The 22,962-nt window shown below is 38.8% G+C and overlaps 1 protein-coding gene across 15 annotated transcripts in view; it reads left to right on the plus strand.

The window, feature by feature from the left end:
• SLC8A1 (solute carrier family 8 member A1) overlaps positions 1-22,317 on the plus strand; it is a 387,052-nt gene extending 364,735 nt beyond the window's left edge. For all 15 annotated transcript variants that reach the window (XM_050753303.1, XM_050753305.1, XM_050753307.1 and 12 more), the window contains one exon: positions 18,006-22,317. In XM_050753303.1, the coding sequence (XP_050609260.1) occupies positions 18,006-18,382 (377 nt within the window). In that variant the 3' untranslated portion in view covers positions 18,383-22,317. The remainder of the gene's footprint in view (positions 1-18,005) is intronic.
• Positions 22,318-22,962: the final 645 nt, after the last annotated feature.

The raw sequence follows: 22,962 nt of genomic DNA on the forward strand, positions 1-22,962 counted from the left end.
TGGTTGTTCACCATGTTCTCTTAGTGTGGTGTTAATGACTGTGCACCAAGAGGGTAGAGAGAAGAGAGCTTTAGAGCTGAATTCAGGAACCTAGACTTCTAACCCTTACTTACTGTGTGGTTTTAACCAATTTCTTGACTCTCTGAGCTTCAGTTTTCTTGCCTGTAAAATCAGCCTAATGATACATGGCAATTCAAACAAAGTTTTCAAGAAGATTAAGTAATAGCATGGATCTCAGAGAATGTATCAACTAAAAATTGGTATAAAATACAGGAAACTATTATTATTTACACGGAGATCAACTCTAAAAAAAAGTCAAAATGAATAGAAAACACCAGAAAATGAGAATAAATGGGAAGTTTTGAGCAGGGAGGGAACATTTTTAAAATTCACCACAAAGCTCCACTATATGCTGGGCATAGGCACTGTATATACTTTATTATCTTACTTAGGTTATGTCATTAAGTGATATGAAATGATTTTTCCTCCTTTCAACCTTCTGTTTTGCTTTGATGCTTAGATCCTTCCCCTGAAAATGATCTTTTTTCTGTTTATTCAGCACTGTGCTATAAAACATTTTATTATTTTTAGTAAATGAGAAAAACAGCTATTGATAGCTTATATTTTTCAGTTTTTAATTTTCTGGCTTCTAACTCTCACAACTAAGATATTCTGTAGAACACTTAAACAGCAAGTACTTTACAACTTAATTTACTGTGTCCTGTTGCTTTACTTCTCAGTGGACCCTAAAGTAACTTGTATGGTTGTGCAGGTTGTATGCTGCATACTCCAAGAGGCCCCATAATCTGAGTGACCCTCCTGGAGATGTATGGGGTACCACATGCCTGGATGTAACTATAGTGGCCCTGTCTAAAATCACGTAATAGCTTATAGGATAGTAACTACTAGTATCCTCATGTTACATGAAGAAACAAAGACTCATAGAGAATAAATGACTTGTCCATATTTAGTCAAAGTTCATATGAATGGTAAACTGTGGAATCCATGTTATCTCTTGTTTTTATAATCTGGTACTTAGCTACTCTATCGTGCCATCTTGGACTTATTTTTAAAGTATTACGTACACTCTTTTCCATATGCCTTACAAATGTTTTAAGAAATTTTTTAATTTCTCTCTTTACCTCAATTTTATTATTTTTTTACTTTCAAGGCATGCAACAGTAAGATTACATTTAAACTCTTTAAGGTTAGGAACTGTTATTATTCTATTTGGCATGAAAAACACCTAATGGAGTCCATGCTTTGAAAAAATTCAGAAATGAATGAAGATCCAGTTCTATGCCCATAAACTATTAGCATTTCCTATATGTAAAAATGTAATCACTAAGACCACTGAAAGATGTTCAGTTCTGACCCAGCTGGCAAAATAAAAAAAATAGAATACCAAGATAATCCCCCTCAGCATAGCCATGTGCCGCTAATGAATCTGAACACAAAGAGAGATTTGGTCTTCCCGAGCTAGATCAAACACAGCTATGATACGCGGCCACCCAGGTACTGGTCAGTGGGGCCCAGGAAGGGCATGTTGAGGACAACCTCCTAGCAGTCATGTTCCGCCAAGGCTTACTGGCAGCTTTGGAAATTATGTTCCAGTATTCTAGATCTCTGAGCAGAAGTAGGAGTGGGAACCATGGAGTTTGTTAAGTCTCACCAGTAAACACACTCAGTCTACTCTTCACTTAACAGCAGAGATGTGGTCAGGAGGGAACACGAAAATGCCCACTCATCACAAACATGTTCCCCTTGGGAAATTGTGTCCAGTCATTCTGAATTCTGAGCTCCCTTGAAGGACAGCAGAGAATCAGATTAATTCCGTCATTTCTTCTCATCCCATCCTACTTCAAACAGATTTGTTGTTCTCGGTGCAAAGCTCACAGATAGATTGACAGTTGACAGTCTCCATCTCAGAGAAGTTATGCAAAATCTTAGCACAATGACTACGCACTAAGGGGTTATAAAATAACATGAGCTTTAGAGGCAGGTAGACCTGTGTTGAAACCCAACCCTCCCTCCTCTACTTACTAGATGTATGACACCCCCAGAGGCAAATTGCTTAACTCCTCTAAGCCAGAATAATAGGAATATGAAAATCCATCTCACAGGGTTGTAGTGAGGATTACACGAGAGTGAATTTATAAGATACCCAACACAGAGCCTCACACATAGTAGACCCTCAAAAATGTTAGATCTCCTTTACTTTCTATTTCAATGCACTGATGAATAAGTTAGGCCTCTTGGGGTATTTACCTTAGCTACATTGCAGCAATTGAAAAATGAAAAACCAAGTAAATTTTCAGCCTGTCTTCATTTTTCCCTATGTTAGGAATTCTAGTGAGGTGGACATATCCAAAGGTGCTTCTGTTTCCTGCAATTTCACTGACCATGAGCTTTCTCCAGTCAACACTGACATTTCAAGTCAGACAGACAGTGTCGAGAGGTGCCATTGTGACAGGGTGCATACATATTTAATTGGATGGCTACATTTCACATCAGCTTAAATGGAAATGAAAACAGGGTTACTTTACCCTGAGCCAGTATTTCCCAGTGGCTATGGTGTCAGTTTCCCCAAGAGGCTCCTAAAGGGCAAGTATATTTTGTTTTCACATACTCTAATAAGCAACGAATTTCTTTACTACCAAAAATGTTCAGTATGGCTGAATGGACCCTCAGATCTGTAGTCAGGCCAAGAGGCAAGGCCAACCAGGGACACTGCCAGAGGGGCAGCACAGGACAGCCCTAATCACTCAAATGACTTTCCACGGGACCTTATCTTAACCTCACTCCAGCAAGCAGCAGTCTGGAGTTTAAATGCTTTGTACGTTCCAGCACACTTTCCCACGAATAGATTATGTCATTAGAGTTAAAGGAAGCCTGCAAAGGCAAGTATTTTTGAGGCGAGAATGAAACAAAAGAAGGCTAAAAACCAGAATTTACAAGATTTTCTCTAGAAATGGCACCATAACTGCCTCTTATCGTATACTAAAAAAACAGTGGGGAATAGGCTGCATGCGGCCGACCAAAAGCATCTGTAAAAACCTGGGAAAGATCCATTTCAAAGCTCTTTGCATCTTTTATTCTTTCTCCTCAAAGGAAGAGATTTTTTATTAAATACTTTTAAGGGTTTTTTGTTGGTAGTTATACTCCTTGATTTATTTCTCTCAAAGGGCAGTACTGCATGGGCAGCTGGCATTGAGTACAAAGCTGGAGGGGAACCAGGATGATAACAATGATGTCATCTACCAGGAGGTGGTCCAGGGAGCAGGGATGCTCAGCATGTGTCCTGCCCGATCTGAAGTCCTGCAGAGTCTTTGGATTAGTGCCCCAACCCCATACCAGCCAACTTTATTCAGTCCCATAAAAGTCACAGGATAAGAGAAGAGAGCTAAAAATATTTTATCCTAGTCTATCTAGGCCTTCTTAACATACTCTAGGTTGGCCAGAGGAAGGGCACTTGGTAGAAACACAAACATACAGATGTGCGTTGGTGTGTTTTGTGTTTGGAGGGTTGGTGTTATGCACGTGTTATGTGAATGAATGTAAATTTCCCCTTCTTTTCAAGGCTCGGGTACAGCAAAGGGAATGAACGTTGAGTGCAACAAAACATTCACAAGAATGTCAGTCTTTAAGGAATGATTTGTAAATAATGTTGATGACTTTTATTTCTCCCTTTTCACATTTGAAATGAAGGTGACCAGGTGTGCTGGCTCACGTCTGTAATCCCCGCACTTTGGGAGGCCAAGGCAGGAGGATCACTTAAGTCCAGGAGTTCGAGACGAGCCTGGGCAACATAATGAGACTCTGTCTCTATTAAAAAAAAAAAAAAAAAGTTTTAAATTAGCTGGGCATAGTGGTATGCACCTGTTGTCCCAACTACTCAGGAGACTGAGATGGGAGGATCACTTGAGCCCAGGAGGCCAAGGCTGCAATGAGCCATGATCATGCCATTACACCCAGCCTCAGTGACAGAGTAAGACACTGTCTGAAAAAAATAAATAGAACATCTCAAGGACCACTGTTTTCTGGTGGGTTTTTTTTTAAATGCTATCTCAGTCTGCATCTTTTAACAACTTTAGGGTGGTATCACTTATATACCATAAAATGTGTCCATTTGTAGTACATACAATTTCATGATTTTTAGTAAATTCACTAAGTCTTGTTGCCATTACCCTAATCCAGTTTTAGAACATTTCATCACCCCAGCAAGATGCCTCACAGCCATTTATAGGTAATCCTCATTTCCACCCTCTGCCCCAGGCAACCACTGATGTACTTTCTGACTCAATAGGTTTGTCTTTTCTCTATTTTTCACAAGGACCTATGCTAATATAAAAATGTCATGGATTCTCTACATGATAGGGTCAGAATTCACCATGGATTTTGTAAGATTTTCAAATTATTCATCACAGAATCTCTCTGTACATATTTGTAAATTACATGAGTGAGATATTTTTTGTTCATTGCTTTGTGTATATATGGATTTGTCTACCTTTTTAAAACAATTCCACTACCCTGCCCCCAACAGTAATGTTGGTTCATACATTGCAAATTGCTGGGGGGTGGGGATTGCACAATGGCCCTTAGAATTAGCACTGTGAACTCTTAGACTCTTAGGGCAGTACGTATGTTTAATGATATATAAATGCCAAATGTCCGTGATCAGTTCAGTCAGTTGATCACAACACAGTGCTAAGGAGACAGCTCTCACAAATGCAGCTTCTTACTCTCATTCATGGCCCAACACATCACACTGTAGGTGCTGACTGTTGGCTCCTGAATCCATTCAGATCATCACAACCATTAGGAAGAGAGCAAAGAGAGCACACAGACCACGGCCTATTGATAAGAGGCTCTGTGCATGACCTCCCTACATAAAGAATGACCCATTGTTGCTAAACGCAAAAGAAGAAAATAGGGGTTATAAGAAAGCAAAACTTCATTGCCATGTCTGGTCCCTGCATGAGAAACAAAATGAATTTAAGCCCATTGGTATTTTTAGAAAAGAGAACAAATAAAACGCTAACTCAGTTTAAAAGGCAAAGCTTACATGTGGCCATAAAAATTTTAATATCTGTTTGGGGTAGTGCATATTATAGATATGAAATCATGCTGCTTGGCATTTATGCACAGTGCCAGCTGGAATCCCATCACTGCTCCTCGGCACACAGACCTCACATCCTGCCTTTTCTCAGGAATGAAACATAAGCTCTGTATTACTTGTTGATACTCTGCTTCATTCCAGAAAAGGATTTCAATCCATCAGATGCTTTGCATTGTTCAATCCATCTTTTCTAGCACATGATCTAAAAACATTAACTCCGTTAGTGCCCATATTTGATAACCTTTTTCAGCTAAGCATCTACAAATCCTATATTTTGTGCTCAAGGAGAAAACAGCTTATTTTGGTTGTATTAGTTACAATCAAGAAATTATGTGTCGTGTTTGTTTTTTCTCCCTGGCTTGCTCCCCACCCCATCCTGCCTCTCTGGAGCCCAGGGGACTTTTTGGCATAGTCCTCCATAAATTATAAGCTATTATTAGGTTATCATTGTAAAAACTCCTGGGTCAAGATAACAAGAAGGCTTGCTGCAGCTCCAGACTAAAATGATCCCATTGGGGTCCACAGATGGGCCCACCAGAGGATTTATCATAGCCTGTGATTCCTGAGTTATAGTTGCAAAACAACAGCTAACCACAACTATGCCAAGTGAGCATGAAAATGTCCTTCTGTGAAGGATTCTGTGTATGATGAGCCTTCAGATGGTTGAAATATGGCAAATCAGAACCACAAAACTAACCCACTTGTCACATTAGAGGACTGCAGTTCTGGTTGCTCGAGGGGAACCAGCACTTGGTATGAGGCTGCACTGGAAGTGGCTGGAAGTGCTTCCTGCTCTTTAGTCTGTGCTTTGGGGAGAAATGAGGCAAACCACTTAGAAGAACCTGACAATAATTTCTACTATGTCAAGTATTCTTATCCTGAGAGTAAAGATTAAGTTCTTTCATCTATAGCTTCTATAACTGAACTGAGTCTACAGTGGAATACTAGTGACAAGAAATATTCACAATGAAACACTGTATTTTGATAATGCCAATAGTTAACTAGGAAGTCCAAACTAAGTCTCTGAAAGCAATGTGGCATTCTTGATCATCAAATTTTCAAGTGGTTTTTCCTCTACACCATTCATAAAGGCATTTAAAAAGAGAGAAATACCATTTTAAAAAACTAAAACAAAGGAAACAATATGAGCCAGTGGCAAAACATAGGCTTTCAAGCCATTCTGCATGTCTTTTCATTCATTCTCAGATACTTAAAGAGCCCCCACTCTGTACTGGCCAGTGTTGGGCATGGCAGAGGTAGGGATAAACAAGACAGATGCTATCATCTTACTCCCATGGAGTAAGACTGGTACTTATAAACAGATGATAAACTTTCAGGTAGCACAGAAGGTGAACATTGTTAAGAAGAAAATAAAGCGAGATCATGGAGCCATAGAATAGAGAGTGTTTATGTGGGGGAGGGGGTATTTTAATTGGGGGCTTTGACTTTTTACACCACTAATCTCTAACAAATCACACTTCAGACCTCTAATCTGTGTTCCCCCAACCCCCACCCCAAGATTTACTCAGGCAGGTCTAGTCTCAGAAACTGTGAAAAGTTATTTTCTTTCCACTTCAAATAATGGCTTTGAATTATTTTTCATTCTTACTCCGGCACCTGGTACTCTCATATGAGCCCCCCTACCGACTCTGTTCTCAACAGATGGTACCCCACTGCCCCGGATTCTTCTCCCACAGACCCTCCATTCTAAATATTCTGGATTAGTTATGACTTTGGAATATTCAACAAATGATCACAGTAAGATCCCAATGGTTAATGATGGTTTCAGGAAGGCAGACCCCTTGCATTTAACACACACACACACACAAAAATGCTTTAATAGTAACTAGATTTGTATAGCTTCATCATTTTAAAAGTATGTTTTTATAATTTATCTCTTTGATACCCACAGCAGCCCTGAGAGTTAGGCAGCACAGATGTATTATCATGTTCAGAGTATGGGGTTGTTATCTGGCAAGTTAATGAAGGAGCCTGGAAATGGACTGGCAGCATGAGGACCTGAACACCAGAAATTACAAGATGTGGGTTCTAATCCCACCTCGTGCCCTCACATTCTTCTGACCCCTAAGGAGCTTCCATTTCCTCCTCTGACAAAATGAAACTAAGGGTAACTGTTCCCACCCATCTTCCTCCTCAGAATTGTCAGGCATGGCAGATAGTATAACATTCATGGACATGCTCTGGAAATTATAAGAATCTATAAAAATAAGAGATACTTAACAAAAGATACTTATCTTTTGTTAAGTATCCACAAGAAGCTGTCCTACATCCCTGGGAGACAGACAAAGGAGAAGATTTTGAGAAATCAGGCTCATGGCATATTCTTAGCAGCTTAGGTAGAGCTCTATGCCTTATTTTCCAGGTTTTTTGTTTTGTTTTGTTTTGTTTTGTTTTGCATTACAAATTACCTGTCTAGTAAGAGCCCAAGCACAAATGATGAAAGACGGGCATTGCAGCCCCTTCCCAAACATCTCAAGGATATGAATCTCTTAACAAGCTTGTAAAAGGTATTTGTCAGGTTAAATGAATATGCAAAGCAATTTTGTAGGTGGAAGTCACTAAAACATACAGTTAGTAATAAAATATAAGGTATTTGTAGCACAAAATATAAAATTGAGAGGATTTTGGTGCTGCTCTGCAGTTCTTCAATGCTTAACAGGAATAGATGGGAAAAATGAAGACAAACACCTCTCTCCTTCACAGCTGGTGCTGGGCAAACGTTCATAGTGGGTGAAGTTGCGTTTTAGGATTCTTGTTCCATACTGTGAACTGTCCTAGGCACCCTCCTGACACTGGATCCCAGGTCAGATCCTGATGTTAAAGTTATCTGCTCCTCTTCGATTCCACTCCTTCCTCCTCCCTGCTACACCCTTTGAGATGCACCTGCTCTGTGTGTAGTATGTAGGATGCTTTTCATCCAAGGATTTGTCTAATGTAATTATGACTGTTGAATTAACCAAAAGGACCAGGAAGAAGCTGAAATTCAACCATTCATCCTTCCCAGATAGACTCTGTATTTATATATCTATTTTAAACCTGTATTTATTAGCTTTTTTTTTTTTAATTTATTTATTATTATTATACTTTAAGTTGTAGGGTACATGTGCATAACGTGCAGGTTTGTTACATATGTATACTTGTGCCATGTTGCTGTGCTGCACCCATCAACTCGTCATTTACATCAGGTATAACTCCCTTGAACAGGCAACCTACAGAATGGGAGAAAATTTTTGCAATCTACTCATCTGACAAAGGGCTAATATCCAGAACCTACAAAGAACTCAAACAAATTTACAAGAAAAAAACAAACAACCCCATCAAAAAGTGGGCAAAGGACATGAACAGACATTTCTCAAAAGAAGACATTCATACAGCCAACAGACACATGAAAAAATGCTCATCATCACTGGCCATCAGAGAAATGCAAATCAAAACCACAATGAGATACCATCTCACACCAGTTAGAATGGCAATCATTAAAAAGTCAGGAAACAACAGGTGCTGGAGAGGATGTGGAGAAATAGGAACACTTTTACACTGTTGGTGGGATTGTAAACTAGTTCAACCATTATGGAAAACAGTATGGCGATTCCTCAAGGATCTAGAACTAGATGTACCATATGACCCAGCCATCCCATTACTGGGTATATACCCAAAGGATTATAAATTATGCTGCTATAAAGACACATGCACACGTATGTTTATTAGCTTTTAATAGCACAAGCAATAAACAATACATGCCCTTTGTAAATAAAATAGAAAATGTTAATAAACAAACAAGAAAAAGAAATCCTGCCATCTCACCACCATCTACATTCAGCCATTTGCACCTTTAAAATTGTGAAATCCTGGGATATTTAAATAAACTGCACAAAAAATGTGTATACAGATATATAGCAAATATTTACCCACACTATGCACTGATAGTAGGCATAGTTATATAACCTGCTTTCTCACTTAGCGTGTGTCATGAATGTTTTTGTTAGTGTGCTTTAATAGTTGCACAATATCATGTTATATCAAGTTGCAAATTATTTTTTCTAAAATGACAGACAATTGTTTCTAATTTTTCTCTAACATAGAACCTCTGCTGCAATCCCTGATATAAATTTGTGTGCTTGTAAAATTGCTTCTAGAGCCTCAGAGGTAGAGAATTGTTGGGCCAAATAGTTTGCAGACTTTTCAGGCTTTTGATAGGTATATATGCTTTTTTGTATCCTATGACTAATCTATAGGAATGGGTTAATGGAGGAAATTTTACACCAAATCACAGCAAAGTGGAAGGCAAAATGAGTGAATTATTGGAAATTTTCAGAACCCATTCGAGACTCACCTGTCCTCAAGTGTCACATGCTGCCTCCTGTGCTGGATTGAGGTTGCATGCAGTGGCCTACTTTTAATAGTGTTAATATTTTTGTGAGCTGATAATACACAAAGCAACCCCTTCAAAAAATGTCTCTGTGGAATGAGTAACTGGGTAGATATCCATTGGGGAAAGGCACATGTCTTCAGCATATTGTCTAGATCCATACACTTAAAATCACACCAGTATAATCCAGCTGACAACGAAGTTTCCTTGTAACCCATTAAGGCTACCTGCCTGTGAGAATGAAGGTTTCTATTTTCTTTAGATTTCTCTTCAACTTAGAGTACAGTTTCTCTCTCTGATCCTTCTCAACTAGCTCTAGCAAGACAGGAAAACCTATGTCTTTACTATCTCTAAATAGGAGAGAAGAGAATTTGAGGAGATTTGGATAGGAGATGGATGATCCAGAAATAGAACAAAGCATAGAAGACAGAACTAGGCTTCAAATGCAAGGAGGATTAGCCGAAAAAGGGAGATGATTAGGAAGGGAGGAGTCAGAGGCACTGATCAGTGCAGGGCAGCCCTAGATTGTGTTTAAGGCAGGAAGTTAGTTTCAGTTATATCTATTTAATAACAAACCATCTGGCTTGGGAAAATGACAGTTAAGTCAGCTATTTGTTTTTAGCTTCAGATTTGCCCTTTTTTCCTTTTCAAAATTAGCCAAATGTTGCTTTACTAAAATCTTATTTTTTTTTTTTTGCCCTCACAGACTTTGCATTATTAAAATAAGGGTTATTATGAAAGTAATAGAATCATGGTTCAAAACTGAAAATATCAAAAACTTGATGCTATTTTAAAAGCAGGTTCATTCCAGCCCATTTTAAAGTACTATAAAGACAGCCTAAATGTAATGCCAGGAGAAGCCAAGAATTTAAGGAATCAAAAAAAAATTATTCATCATTTGGAAGCCAAATGAGGATTCTTTTTACATGAACCAGTGAAGTGAGTGTGTGTATCTGAGTGTCAGAGTGTAATTTTCTTTATCAGAGAATTATCTCCATTAATGGTATTAAAGAATAAGGAGTCTTTCATGAAAATAGCTCCTCCTTAATCTGTTTCTGATCCATGTTTGCTAAAGGAGTCAGCCTGATGTTTCTCTATGGAATAATTGTATTTATTTTCTTTCACACGATCAGCTGCTTTACCATTGTGTATTCACAGTTGGAGTTGAACATGATGAAGCTTCTTGATATTTTCCTTGGACTCTGTCCCTTGTCAAATGTATCAGTTATCTAGACCTTGTCAACACCCCTTGGATCCTCTCTTGGACACCTGTGAACATCACACTGAAAAATAATCCTATTCTAGGTGTGTGTAGTAGAGTGTTATCATTTTCTTTGAGAACATGACTCGAATTACAGTTTGGAAAGCAGATCAAAGAGTGCTGCATTGCTAGTTTGTGTCCTTTCACTTCTCTGTTTTGTGATCCCTGAAAAAATAAACCTCCATTTTTTCTCTCCTTTAATTAGAATAAATTTCTTTCTTTGAACTTAAAATATAGCAGGATATCAGATACAAAGTAGGAAAACTAAGCCCACAAAGTACAAACATTCATGTTAACATGTAAAAAATGAAAAATAGCTAATTTGTTCAATAACAAAAATGGTTACTTTAAAAACAAATCTATGCGTCACTCATTCCATGCATCATTACCTCAGTTAATCCAAGGGAGGCATCATTGTCCTCCTTACAGGGACAAAGAAACTAGGGCTGGGAGTAGTCCGTTAGTGGAGCTCAATCTGGTTGGGAAAGCTTTGATAAATACCAACGCTCCAGCCACATCTCTGGCCGATTCAGCAGAAACTCAAGGTGGAGCTAACAAGTTCGTGTTTTCAAAAGTTATCCTGCTGACTCTCATTTGTAGCTGGGGACAAAAGTGACTAGAAGCAGGTGCCCTGATCCTGCCAATAGAGGTCCTCTTGAACTTTTTACTTATCTCTGTTTCCTTCTCTTCTAAAAGTAGGTCATGTCACTGTCTCCATTTCTTCTTTACCCTCTTCAAGGACAACTTTTATGGGCAGAAATTTTCAGTGTGTTTCCTTTTTTCAACTCCTCATCTACCTGGTTATTAATCAATCATACATCAGCAATTCCCTTACCTCTTGAACTTCACTTGGAAGCCAAATGATGATTCTTTTCACATAAACCAGTGAAGTAAGTGAGTGAGAGAGAGAGAGTGAGTGAGTGAGAGAGAGAGAGTGTGAGTGAGTGAGAGAGAGAGAGAGTGAGTGAATGAGAGAGAGAAAGAGAAAGAGGTTTTCTATTTACTTGGGTAAATACATATCACAACCAAAGACAAATGCTTGTTTAAGGTCTTCAGTGACAGCAGAAGAACAAGTACCTAAGTAAACAATATTTCTCGTTTGATTCTAAAAGAGCAAGACAGATGAGGGTATAGAAGAGAAGAAAGAAAAGAGAGAGGAATATATACACTGTTTAAGCAAAGACATCTACCTCACAGCCATTAGTAAGATTTGGGCTTTAAACCACAAGAGCTGTAATGTCTTTTAATGACTTTGGTTGTATGAAATTTTCAAAGTAAAATAATTAAGAATTTTAAGCACTATCACACTTCTAAATGCAAAGGATTGTCAAGTTAATAATTTTTCAAGGGTGTTATAGCTCCTTAAAAGTATAGAATCATTGGCAATAGTCAGAATTCCCTACCATGTATGGATTCTCTGGGGATCTGGCTTTGTTGTATAATAAATATAGCTAATAATACTGAACGTCCATTAAGTGCCAGATCCTATTCTGTTCATGTTAACTCATTTCCTTCAAAACCCTATGAAGTAGGTAAGTTTCCAACCTGGCAAACAGAGCAGCAGAATTCAATCAATTTAGGTAGATTCTTTCTCGTTTGGCCTTTTAGGGTAGCTGGAACAGGGTTTAAAAAAAAAATAAGAGAAAAACCATATTGTGAGTGGAAGGAGTTACAATTAAGCAGCCCCAGCATCTCCAAGACGCCTACCCACATTTTATCAGCAAAATAACCAAGGTCATCCATGTTTCTAAGAGAAACCAGCTTCTCCTTACTTGTGTTTAACTGCTTCCCTGAAACTCAAATATCTATTACTTACAGGAAAACCCCCAAAACTGGGCACTTGGAGTGCTAGCTCCCCTTCCCGTGTCTTACAGCTATGGTTCTCAAGCCTTGGTATAAATAAAAACAACCTAAGCCACTTGTTAAAAGGTGTATTTCTGTATCCCATCCTCAGAGAGTCTGATTAAGTGGATCTAGCAGGGATGTCCGAGAGAGAATACAGTCATGGCTTCTTAGTTTCTGTTGCTGGTTAGGCCAGTAAAACCCCTTCGTCACCCCTCTTTTCTGCTTATCACTAGAGACAGAAACTAAAAACCATGGCTTCAGGCTGCTAAAAACCTAAAACAGAACAAAACAGAACAACAACAACAACAAAATAAGGCAGGCTGGACAAGCTTGGGGGTGAAACCCCAAATCTACATTTTTTAGGCAAAGCTCTCCAGGCACTTCTGACTTTATTAACCTTAGACACAGCCTTTGAAACATGGTCATCTCTCTGCCACCTTGGCTTCACTCATATCAATGAATGGCCAGTCAGAGTGATGTGAAGGTGATAATTTTGCCAACATTTCTTATCTAATTTTAAAAGGTAAATGACTGTGCTGTGCAGTTTAATTCCATAAATATTGTCACAGTTTGATCAAAGGTAGTATCTTCAGGTCTTGAGATCTTCCTAGGATTTTCAAATACTTCATTTAAGTCATTTATTCACAATAAGATAGTTGTAATCATCAGTTAATTATTGTTAAGAGTGGTTATGTACAAACTCTTATCAAAAAAACACCAAAATCATACATTGCATATAAATTTAGTATTTTAATCTATTCTGTGCACCACCCAAACAATAAAATTAGAAAGAGTCTTAGAGATACTCTAAATGAGGAAACTGGAATCTAAAAAAGTGAAGTGACTTGCCAAGAACATACAGATAGTTGGAAGAGCCTAGAGTCTCTTTGATGAGGCTTCTTCCACTACTACACCATGAAGATCTGTACGCTCTGGCTGCCTCTTTGTCAGTCAATGAATACATCAAGGTGTGGTTGCTGGGAGAAGCAAGCAGACCTTCATAACCAGGATGGACTCCAATTAAAACCACTGCCAGTGTCAGTTCCTGGGCATGAAGCACTGGAGAGCTGAACAGCTGGTCTCCAAAGAACTCTAAGAGCCAAGAATAAGATGAACCATCTTGGGTGAAACCCTTGCTCCAGATAACACATTATCCGTAAGTCCATCCTGCAAGACTGTGAGAATGACCTTTTTTATAGAAGAGATGTTTAATGCTTATCCTATAAGTAGCAATAAAGTTTGAGAAATTTAGGTAAAGAATAATTGTTGTAGGAAAGGGGGAGTATTGTCCTATTTTTACATATTGACTAGATGACTGGGACAAGGTTATAGACCATGAACTTGAGGCAGGCCTGCAAAGAACAATTACGTCCTGACTTTGTGATGTGTAGTTTAATTCCAGCCATGCTCTCTCCTTGACAGTCTTCCTTCTTGATTTATAGTCATATGTATCAAGGAGACAGGACTAAAAGTCTAAAACTGTATGACTGATCTAAAATTAATTAGAATTCAAGGTGGGAGTTAATAACAAAAACTATTAAAAACCTAGCCAGGGACATATATGAAGGAAAAAATACATACGTTGTTATCAACATATTTTGTGTCAATTGCATTGGAAATCTGATCCATATATGTTTTAATCTAATGTGCCAACCTCTGAATATTATTATATCCCCTTCAAGCCCAAGGCAGTAGTTATTTCTTGGATTTTATTTTAGGAAATGGCATTTGCCTGGTTTAACCATAGGAAGGTTACAGTCTTAGTGTTCAGGGTAAGGCTTGGCAGCACCTAACATATGGTATGTGATGGATTGCCCTATGTGTTGAGCAGCAAAGCGGCAATAAAAGGTAATTTGGGGAGAATCCATCGCACTTCATTTGGAAAACAGAGCTCTCTCTGTTGGAGCTAAGGTTAGTGGTTTGGATTTGCATGTGTTCCTGCAGTATTTTTTTTACATTGCTTTTGAATTGAAAATAAAAACAGACAAAAGGTCTGATGTCTAACCCAAGTAAATAAAACCTATGGGACACAAAGTAGCCAAAAACATGTTTTACTTATGTGACAAGCTAGTCACTTTGGCTATTAACTTTTAGGAAATTCAAAGAAATACATTTGAAAAAAGAGACATTTGAAAATAGGAACCTATTATTATTACAAGTAAGAATCTTCATGCAACATTCACATTAATAGGCTACTGATAAATGGCTTGAGGGAGAGGAAATCCCTGCATACCCAGGTATGCCCTCCATGTCAGCCTAAAGGACTGGTTCGAGTGCTTTGAGTCCCCAGACCCAGGAGTCTTTGATTTTAAACTTCCTTTCCTTCTGGTGCAGCAGCAAAGGTGCCATCCAGAAAGCCCAGAGTTTCTGAGTACATATGGGGTACCCAGGAAGTCCAATGTGCAATGTACCAGCTGCCAGGGGAGGTAAGCAGGTGTATGCTATGGAACAGCACTAGGTCACCCGTCCCTGTAGCATACAGAGGGAATTACCACCCCTGCAACTGCCCCACCTAACATGGCCATCTGTTCACCACCAGCCAGTGCTACCAGTCATTTCAGCTTAGAATAACATTTCAGGTGTTTCTCAGCTGTAGCTGAGCTGGAAGCTGCTTTCTCCTGCCTCAGACTCTTGTTCTTTTACTTTCCTTGTTCCACTGCCTGACCTTTTTTTTTTTTTTAAAAAAAAAAAAAAAAAAGCAACTTCCTTTTTTTCTTTTTGAGACTGCTGCTGCCCTGTTTCTATTAACTTTTAATAATGAAGTACAAGAAACCATTAAGATTTGTCTCGCTTTGCTTTTACTCACCAGTCTCTGTGATAGTTGATTGGGCTGCATGAATGTGTGATCATGAATGCACAAAGCAGCACAAATCCAGTCTGGATTCATAAACTGCCCATACCTTCTTCAATCTTTGTTCTCCTGATACAGGAAAGAGCATTTGGAAAGAACCTGCTTCACAGTTTCTGAGTGAAAGGAACAGGGCCACCTGAAACGAACTAAGAGGAAAGACAAACTTCGGGCTTCCTGGAAGGGGCAATGTGGTGTGGACTGAGAATGGGCTCTGAAATCAAACTTTGGTTTAAAGATTCACATTTTGCTAAGACCCTATCCAAGAGGCATAATATCACAATGTCACAGTTTCACATGTCATGAAAAGGAAGTCATGACATCTAGCCCATAATGCTTGTGAGAGGATTGAATGAGAATATATACATCGCCTGTGTAGCATAGTGCCTAGCATGGAATAAGCAGTGTTTGCCTACTTCTTTAATTATGAAATACTACTCAGATCTCCTTTCCATCACAGGCAGAGGGCAGAATCGATGAGACAGGCCTTCAGAGCTGACCAACTCCCTTTCAGAAAGAATGTGATACTGCAGATGCAATAGCCTTTGAGTAGCCTAAAACACCTTCTTAGCCATTGTAAAGCAGGAGGATCCATGGGCTGCCCTAAATTTACATGCTGAACATATCTTCCCCACTGGAAGCTTACAGAGGAAGGATGGTGGCAATAGCATAACAACAGAGGGGAGAGACTAGTCCAGGTATCATACGTACAACTACATACACGCTCAGAGCATGCCCAGTACCTCAGGAGGACCAGAGCAGATAACACAACACCTTGTAGTCATTTAATGCTTGCTGTTACTGGCTTTGAAAATAAAGTTCAATTTGACAGTTATTAATATCTGCTATAAACCTACTGTTCAAGGTAGCTGAAAGGACTTTGTCTGATTTATTTATTTATTTATTTATTTTTTGAGATGGAGTCTCACTCCATCTTGCCCAGGCTGGAGTGCAGTAGCATGATCTTAGCTCACTGCAACCTCCACCTCCCGGGTTCAAGCAATTCTCATGCTTCAGCCTCCCAAGTAGCTAGGATTACAGGTGTGTACCACCATGCCTGGTTATTTTATTATTATTATTTTTTTTTTTTTTTTTGGTATTTTTAGTATAGAGACAGGGTTTCACCATGTTGGCCAGGCTGGTCTCAAACTCCCAATCTCAAGTGATCTGCCCATCTCGGCCTCCCAAAGTACTCAGATGATAGGCATGAGCTGCTGTGCCCAGCCAGCACTTTTATGTCAGGAAGTAGGCATAATATAGACAAGAAATTTAGTATCTTGCAAGTTCTGTTCACATGTTTAATATAGGAAGCTATTTCAGATCCTACCTCAACTTTTAAACTGATCTAGTCTGCTCAGTTTATATTGTGTTTCCAAAACAACAAAAACAGCCTCTCCTACTTTGTGTCAAAAAGCATCAAAAGCATTTTATTTATATGTAATATTTCAGCTTACCAACAGCACTCTGAAGTGAGCAGCACTATCCCCATTTAACAGGTTAGGAAATTGAGGCCCAGAGAAGTTAAGTAATCTTTCGGAGTCACAGAGTTGGCTGTGAAGGCAGGATTTGAAGTCCCCTGGCTCAAATGTGCTCTAAACCCCCGTGTTCTACCCATCAAGAAGTTCAAGTCACTGTTGTTCAACCGTCTGTAGTGGACCAAGATTTTCCTATCATCACAAAAAGATACAAAGTGCTTTGAAAATGGTCATTGGTGCCCACAGCACAGTGAAAGGTAGAAGAGCGCCATGAGAAAGCATTAGCCTTGAAGACATGAAGCAGGAGCTGTAGCCCTAACATGGTTTTTTCCTAGTTGTGATATTGCATCCACTACTTCTCATCCCTAAGCCTTGTTCCCTCACCTCATAAAATTACCATCACAATCAATGCAGTAATATAGCTGAATCTGCTTTCTTATTCTTAAGGCTCTAAGCAAACGTCAGCTACACTATTATAGTTCAATTCTTTTCAGTTCCACTATTGGCTTGCTCTTGAATCTTGAAAAATCTCTCCTGACATCTTAACTTTCTCATCTATAAACTAGAGCTGCTGATACAGCATCTTTTAGTAATACCCTCCAGCAGCTGTTTCTAAACTTTAGTGACCTAGAATCTTTTAAGATACTGTTAAAATAGATTCCTGGGCCACTGTCATTATGCCCAGCACAGCTGAATGGCACCTTGCAATACTCAGGTTTGGAAAGGACCCCACTTGATTCTGATGTAGGTGAGCTGTGACTACTTTCTGAAAAAATGCTGCCCTGCAAGCTCAATATTACAAAGAACTGCAGTATCTGTGGATACAGAACTTGACCAAGATCACTTTCTCAGTCCATAACACAGCCAGCACTGAACCCTTAACTCCCAATATCTAGATCCTGTTCTTTCCACCCCATGAGTCTGACTCAAAGGAACATCAAAGCCATCTCTTGGTCACTGGGTTTATATCAAGGGTTGGATCCTAGAGTACACAGCTGAAGCTTGCAGCACTCAAAAGACATCTCTAAAAGAATGAGTGTCATTGACTTTCTCTTCTTCCTCTGCAGACACGTTTGCCAGCAAAGTGGCAGCCACCCAGGACCAGTATGCAGACGCCTCCATAGGTAACGTCACGGGCAGCAACGCGGTGAACGTCTTCCTGGGAATCGGTGTGGCCTGGTCCATCGCTGCCATCTACCATGCAGCCAATGGGGAACAGTTCAAAGTGTCCCCTGGCACGCTAGCTTTCTCTGTCACTCTCTTCACCATTTTTGCTTTCATCAATGTGGGGGTGCTGCTGTATCGGCGGAGGCCAGAAATCGGAGGTGAGCTGGGTGGGCCCCGGACTGCCAAGCTCCTCACATCCTGCCTCTTTGTGCTCCTATGGCTCTTGTACATTTTCTTCTCCTCCCTGGAGGCCTACTGCCACATAAAAGGCTTCTAAAGGAACTATCAGATATAGTAAATTTATATATATATATACATATATATACATAAAAATTATGTATAACGGACAGAGGAAACTGACATTTGTCATGTTCACTTACCTGCTGATGGAATCCAGCTTCAAGAGCATACTCTGTACTAGGGTCGAAGTCAAAAACCATCACCTCCCATTCCCAGGGGCATCATCATGTTGAACAAGGCATGGAGGCAGGGCCATCTTTGCAGCTCGGTCTAGAAGGGCTGCACTCTCACCAGGTTCATAAATCCTTCAGGCTTTGATTTGTTTTCTTGTTTTTGATTTTGTTTTCAGTGGGGCTGGGGAGGTAGTTAATGTTTGGCTTTATTTTTGTTATTTTGTTTTGTTTTGTTTTGTTTTGTTGGGAGAGTCAGGGTTGTTGCTTTTCTTCGTGGGAAGTGAAACCATCCACATGTAAATGGGTTTTGGTAAAAATTTAAATCATTAATATTCTCCCTCACCTCTCCCAATCACTTTAAAACTTATTTTGGATTAAGAAAAAAATCTGGGCATGGAAGAAGAAAGAAGCATGTCTTCATTGTATTACCAAAGTTCATGCTTATCTCCGGAATGTGAGCAGAGGTGAAGCTGCCTCCAAAAAGAAGCATGAGAGTGGAATGGAGCCAGGAAATCTGATGGTTCTAGATATAGTCTGGTATTTAAAGATGTGATACCCGGCACTCTCGTTTAACAGGTACAAGGAAAACGTGCCTAGATTCCCAGAAACATTCGAAATCCTTTCTTTCTTATCTCATTAGCTCTGGACTGTGATTAGCAAGGTCCTTCTTCCAGCATCCAGCCCAGCTAAGCCCCCAGGTGCCCCATCCCAACCCTGTTCCTTCTGTCCACCTGCCATCCCCTATGCAAACAGTGAGAATAACCTCATTCAAAAAACACATCATCATTTTCCATTTGCATTAATATGTGTCCCAGTCCCATGTTGCTGTTGCTTGGGATTGTCTGTCAGTTTTATTTTCAAAGGCATCCATGGCTTGCACAATCTTGTTCCAGCCATGACTGAACATTTGCTCCTTGTTCATGTGCCTGTTCGGAAATGTTGTTGTGATAACCTGTTACACAGTGCATGGTGAAAAACAAATAAAACAAAGAGTATCTGTATATAGTAGAGTATAGTACATACTATTCTCCCATTCGGCAATGTTGATTGGACATTGAAGACATAAGTGAGTTTTCTTTTCACCTGAGTTGTTACTTTTGTGTTGTTATTGAGTTTGATTAATTACTAGGGATAAAAGGAGAAAACGGCTTATTGTTCATGGTTCTGCACATTCATTTCTAAGAAGCAATAACTGTCATGTGGGGAGAAGTTAAAGTTATTGAGAGGATAGCAGGCAAACTACAAAGACCTTAATGGAAAATTAGCCATGTGGAACACATCAGAGGCCTCTAAAAATCACCCATTAATTCAGGAAGGCCAAGGAGAAAGGCCTTATAGAGGCGTGGGTATGTTGGATGTGCCTAGGCTTTCAGAGCCACCCTTTCCACCACACCCCTCCCTGCAAAGTATTTATTTCCCATCTGCACTGTCTGGCACAGATGGTAGATAGTGCTGGTTTGTTTTTTTTTTTTTTTTTTTTTTTTAATGTAAAAGGCTATTTTGAGCCCTGTTTCTTTCAATGTCCAGTCTAGTCCCCTTTGATTTTATCAGTAGTTCCTGAGTAAGAAAAAGAAGCCAGGGTGACCAATGGGCCGTTAAAAGTGTGTCTCCTCTACTTATGCTGAAAGAGAAGGCAATTAAATAAGATTAGTACCTCCCAGGAGGATTGGACTGGGATGTTTTTAACCCTTTAAAAAGAATAGCTGTTTCTATGTTGAAATACCAAAGAACATGGATAAACCCAACATTCCAAAGTAGTGAGTCCACTAATGAGAAAAAAAAATAGAATGACTTTGGTCACCTCTTGGAGGCTTCTGTGTCTATAAGGAATCCCAGGCTGGATTCAACCCTAGCCCTCTGTATTGATTCAAAAATACTTAATAAATTAAATCTGTTGAGACTTATTTTTTCTTCTTTCACTCAGTAACCATGATCCATCATTTAATAAACATTTGGTGACTGAATGAGGAATTAAATGCTGGTTACCCACTTAATGTGCCAAGTAGTGTGATACTTTCTGGGGACTAAGCCATGAACAAAACAGTCTAGATCCCTGCCCTCAGAAGGGTTACAGTTAATGCGATTACTATTTTCGTGAGTAAAAGTGAAGGAAGCCATATGGAAAGATTTTTATCTTGTAAGAACAAACAATTATGAAACTCTTTTAACATAAACACACTGAAACTGTATCAAAGCAATTGTCCAAATTGTATTTATACCCAAGATTTTCTTTAACTACGAGAGCCTAAAGCATATGTTTGGAAAAGCACCCTCTTTATCCTTGACCAACTTGCAGATAAATACATCTCTCCATTTTAAACGAAGAAGGGCAATCATGTTGGTGATCCAGATCACTGAGAAGACCCAATGTAGCCCATCTTTTATCTTTGTTGGCAATAGAGCTTTTCTATGGCCCACACTTTACAATTCTTTATTTGTCATTCTAATCCATCCTTCCCATCCTTTTTTCTTTCTTTGAGAACTGCTAAATGGAAAGCTAGCCTGGAAGCACCAAGTAAATATATTCAAGGAATATAAGTTGTTTAAACATTAGAAAAATTTTTGCACTCATTTTTTAGCTGTATTAGGAATGTCGATAATCCTGTAGCAAATTTTCACAGAGAACTTTTAAGAAATTCTTGCATTGGTCAATTTCAATTTGAAAGCTTTTTGGTTTGTTTGCTTTTAAAATTTTCATGTTCTAGGAAACTATGATTCTGGTTGTTCAGGATTGTTATTATTATAGTTGTATAAAATTATTTGTTTATTTTGTGTGTATTGTGCACAGCTTTAGGGGGGGAAGTGCACAAATTGTGCTGTTCCTTATAAATGGTACACATTACTGACACAGACAAATAAAGTTTCTAATTGTTTCTGATTTAATCACTAGTGATACAGCATATTCTGTATGGAATGTTTTCTCTTTTCTCATTGTCATCTACTTCATTTTTTGTTTTCATGTTTTGAAGAAATAAAAACCAAAATGGTATTATTGTGCAATTGGTATCATCATCCAAAGAAAAAAAGCAAACACCAAGTATTCAAACTCTTGCAAACGTCAACCCTCCGGTCATGCAATGTTCTCTTTTTAATGTCCCGAGAGAACACAGTGTCAGAAAATTTGTTTGTCCTACAGTGCTGAGATAAATGTTGGACATTCCTCCATTTCACTGATTTTTTTACATTATTTAGTACCACTCTATCTACATCCTTTCTTGCATCCAAGATCATAAGCCCATAAACAGCTACATGTCAGACAATGTGTTAGCATGCAGAGTATTACATCAAATCAGTCAATCCCAAAAAATTCCAATCCCAAAATTGATGGTAGTAGTTTCTTCCCCAAGGGAATGCTTAAGTAAATTGTTCTTTTAGTTTCATATGTTATATTCCTCTTGGTTTGCAGAACTTCTGCCTTGCGTTAATAATTCCTGTCTAAATATATGTTATTGACTTCATGTATCATATAGTCAAAAGAGTATAGGAGGATGTGACATCAGAAAAGGAATAAGCATTTGTGGGGGAAAAATGTGACCTCTAAGATTTGTGTACTTATTTGAAGTCGACATTAGTATTAGTGGACTTAGTTCTTACTATAATAGAATCTGTCCACATGTACAAGTAAATGCTACTTTATTCATCTGATCATCTTTAAAATTTTCTTTAGTATTCCTCATTATATTCTTATGTGGTCATATATGGTATACTTTCATGTATGAATGAAGGCACTATTTAAATATTTTATTGCATCAAACTATCAGTATGTCTCTTGAGTACCAGCCTTTGGTTTAAAACAAAATGAGCAGCCAACATCTATTTCTTTAAACAGCAAAAAGAATAACTCAATGACCAGAGTTCCTTGACCATCTAAGAACCTTTCAGAAAGATTCTGTGACTATAATTATCAATTTCTTATAAGCAAATTTTAATGGGTTCAAATTTTCCAATTCCATCCTTCAACCAGTGAGGGTTTTATAAAATTTTGCTTTTTGTATTTCATAGCCTAATGGCACTAATTTTTTGTTGCTTTTCAACATAAAATTGTTATAAAATATTGTTTCAGAAATCCCGCAGCAAAGATTCTGATGCATGCCTTCCCCCTGTGGCCTCACTATTAATGAAAGCTCACCACTCACATTGCATTTTCCACAGGGGTCTTGATTCATTGGTGATTCCACAGCAAAAGGTCCCTGATCCTAACCTGTCAAAATATGCCAGTGAGACTGGCATACATCTGATAACTTTGTGGAAGCAATTAGAAAATTTTCTCTGGTAGATGATGATGCCCTCCATCCTCTAACAGTGGCAGAACTTTGCCTTCTCAAGAATATAAATCAGCCCCTTTAAGACTTCTTTTAATATTTTTGGGCTCAGGGTATGGAGTCTCTCTGTTGATTCTGACTTTCTGACTATGATTTTGGGCAGCTGCATCCAGAGCAAGTTC

The sequence above is a fragment of the Macaca thibetana genome, chromosome 13 (genome assembly GCF_024542745.1).
Source record: "Macaca thibetana thibetana isolate TM-01 chromosome 13, ASM2454274v1, whole genome shotgun sequence".
NCBI classification, from domain to species: Eukaryota; Metazoa; Chordata; class Mammalia; order Primates; family Cercopithecidae; genus Macaca; species Macaca thibetana.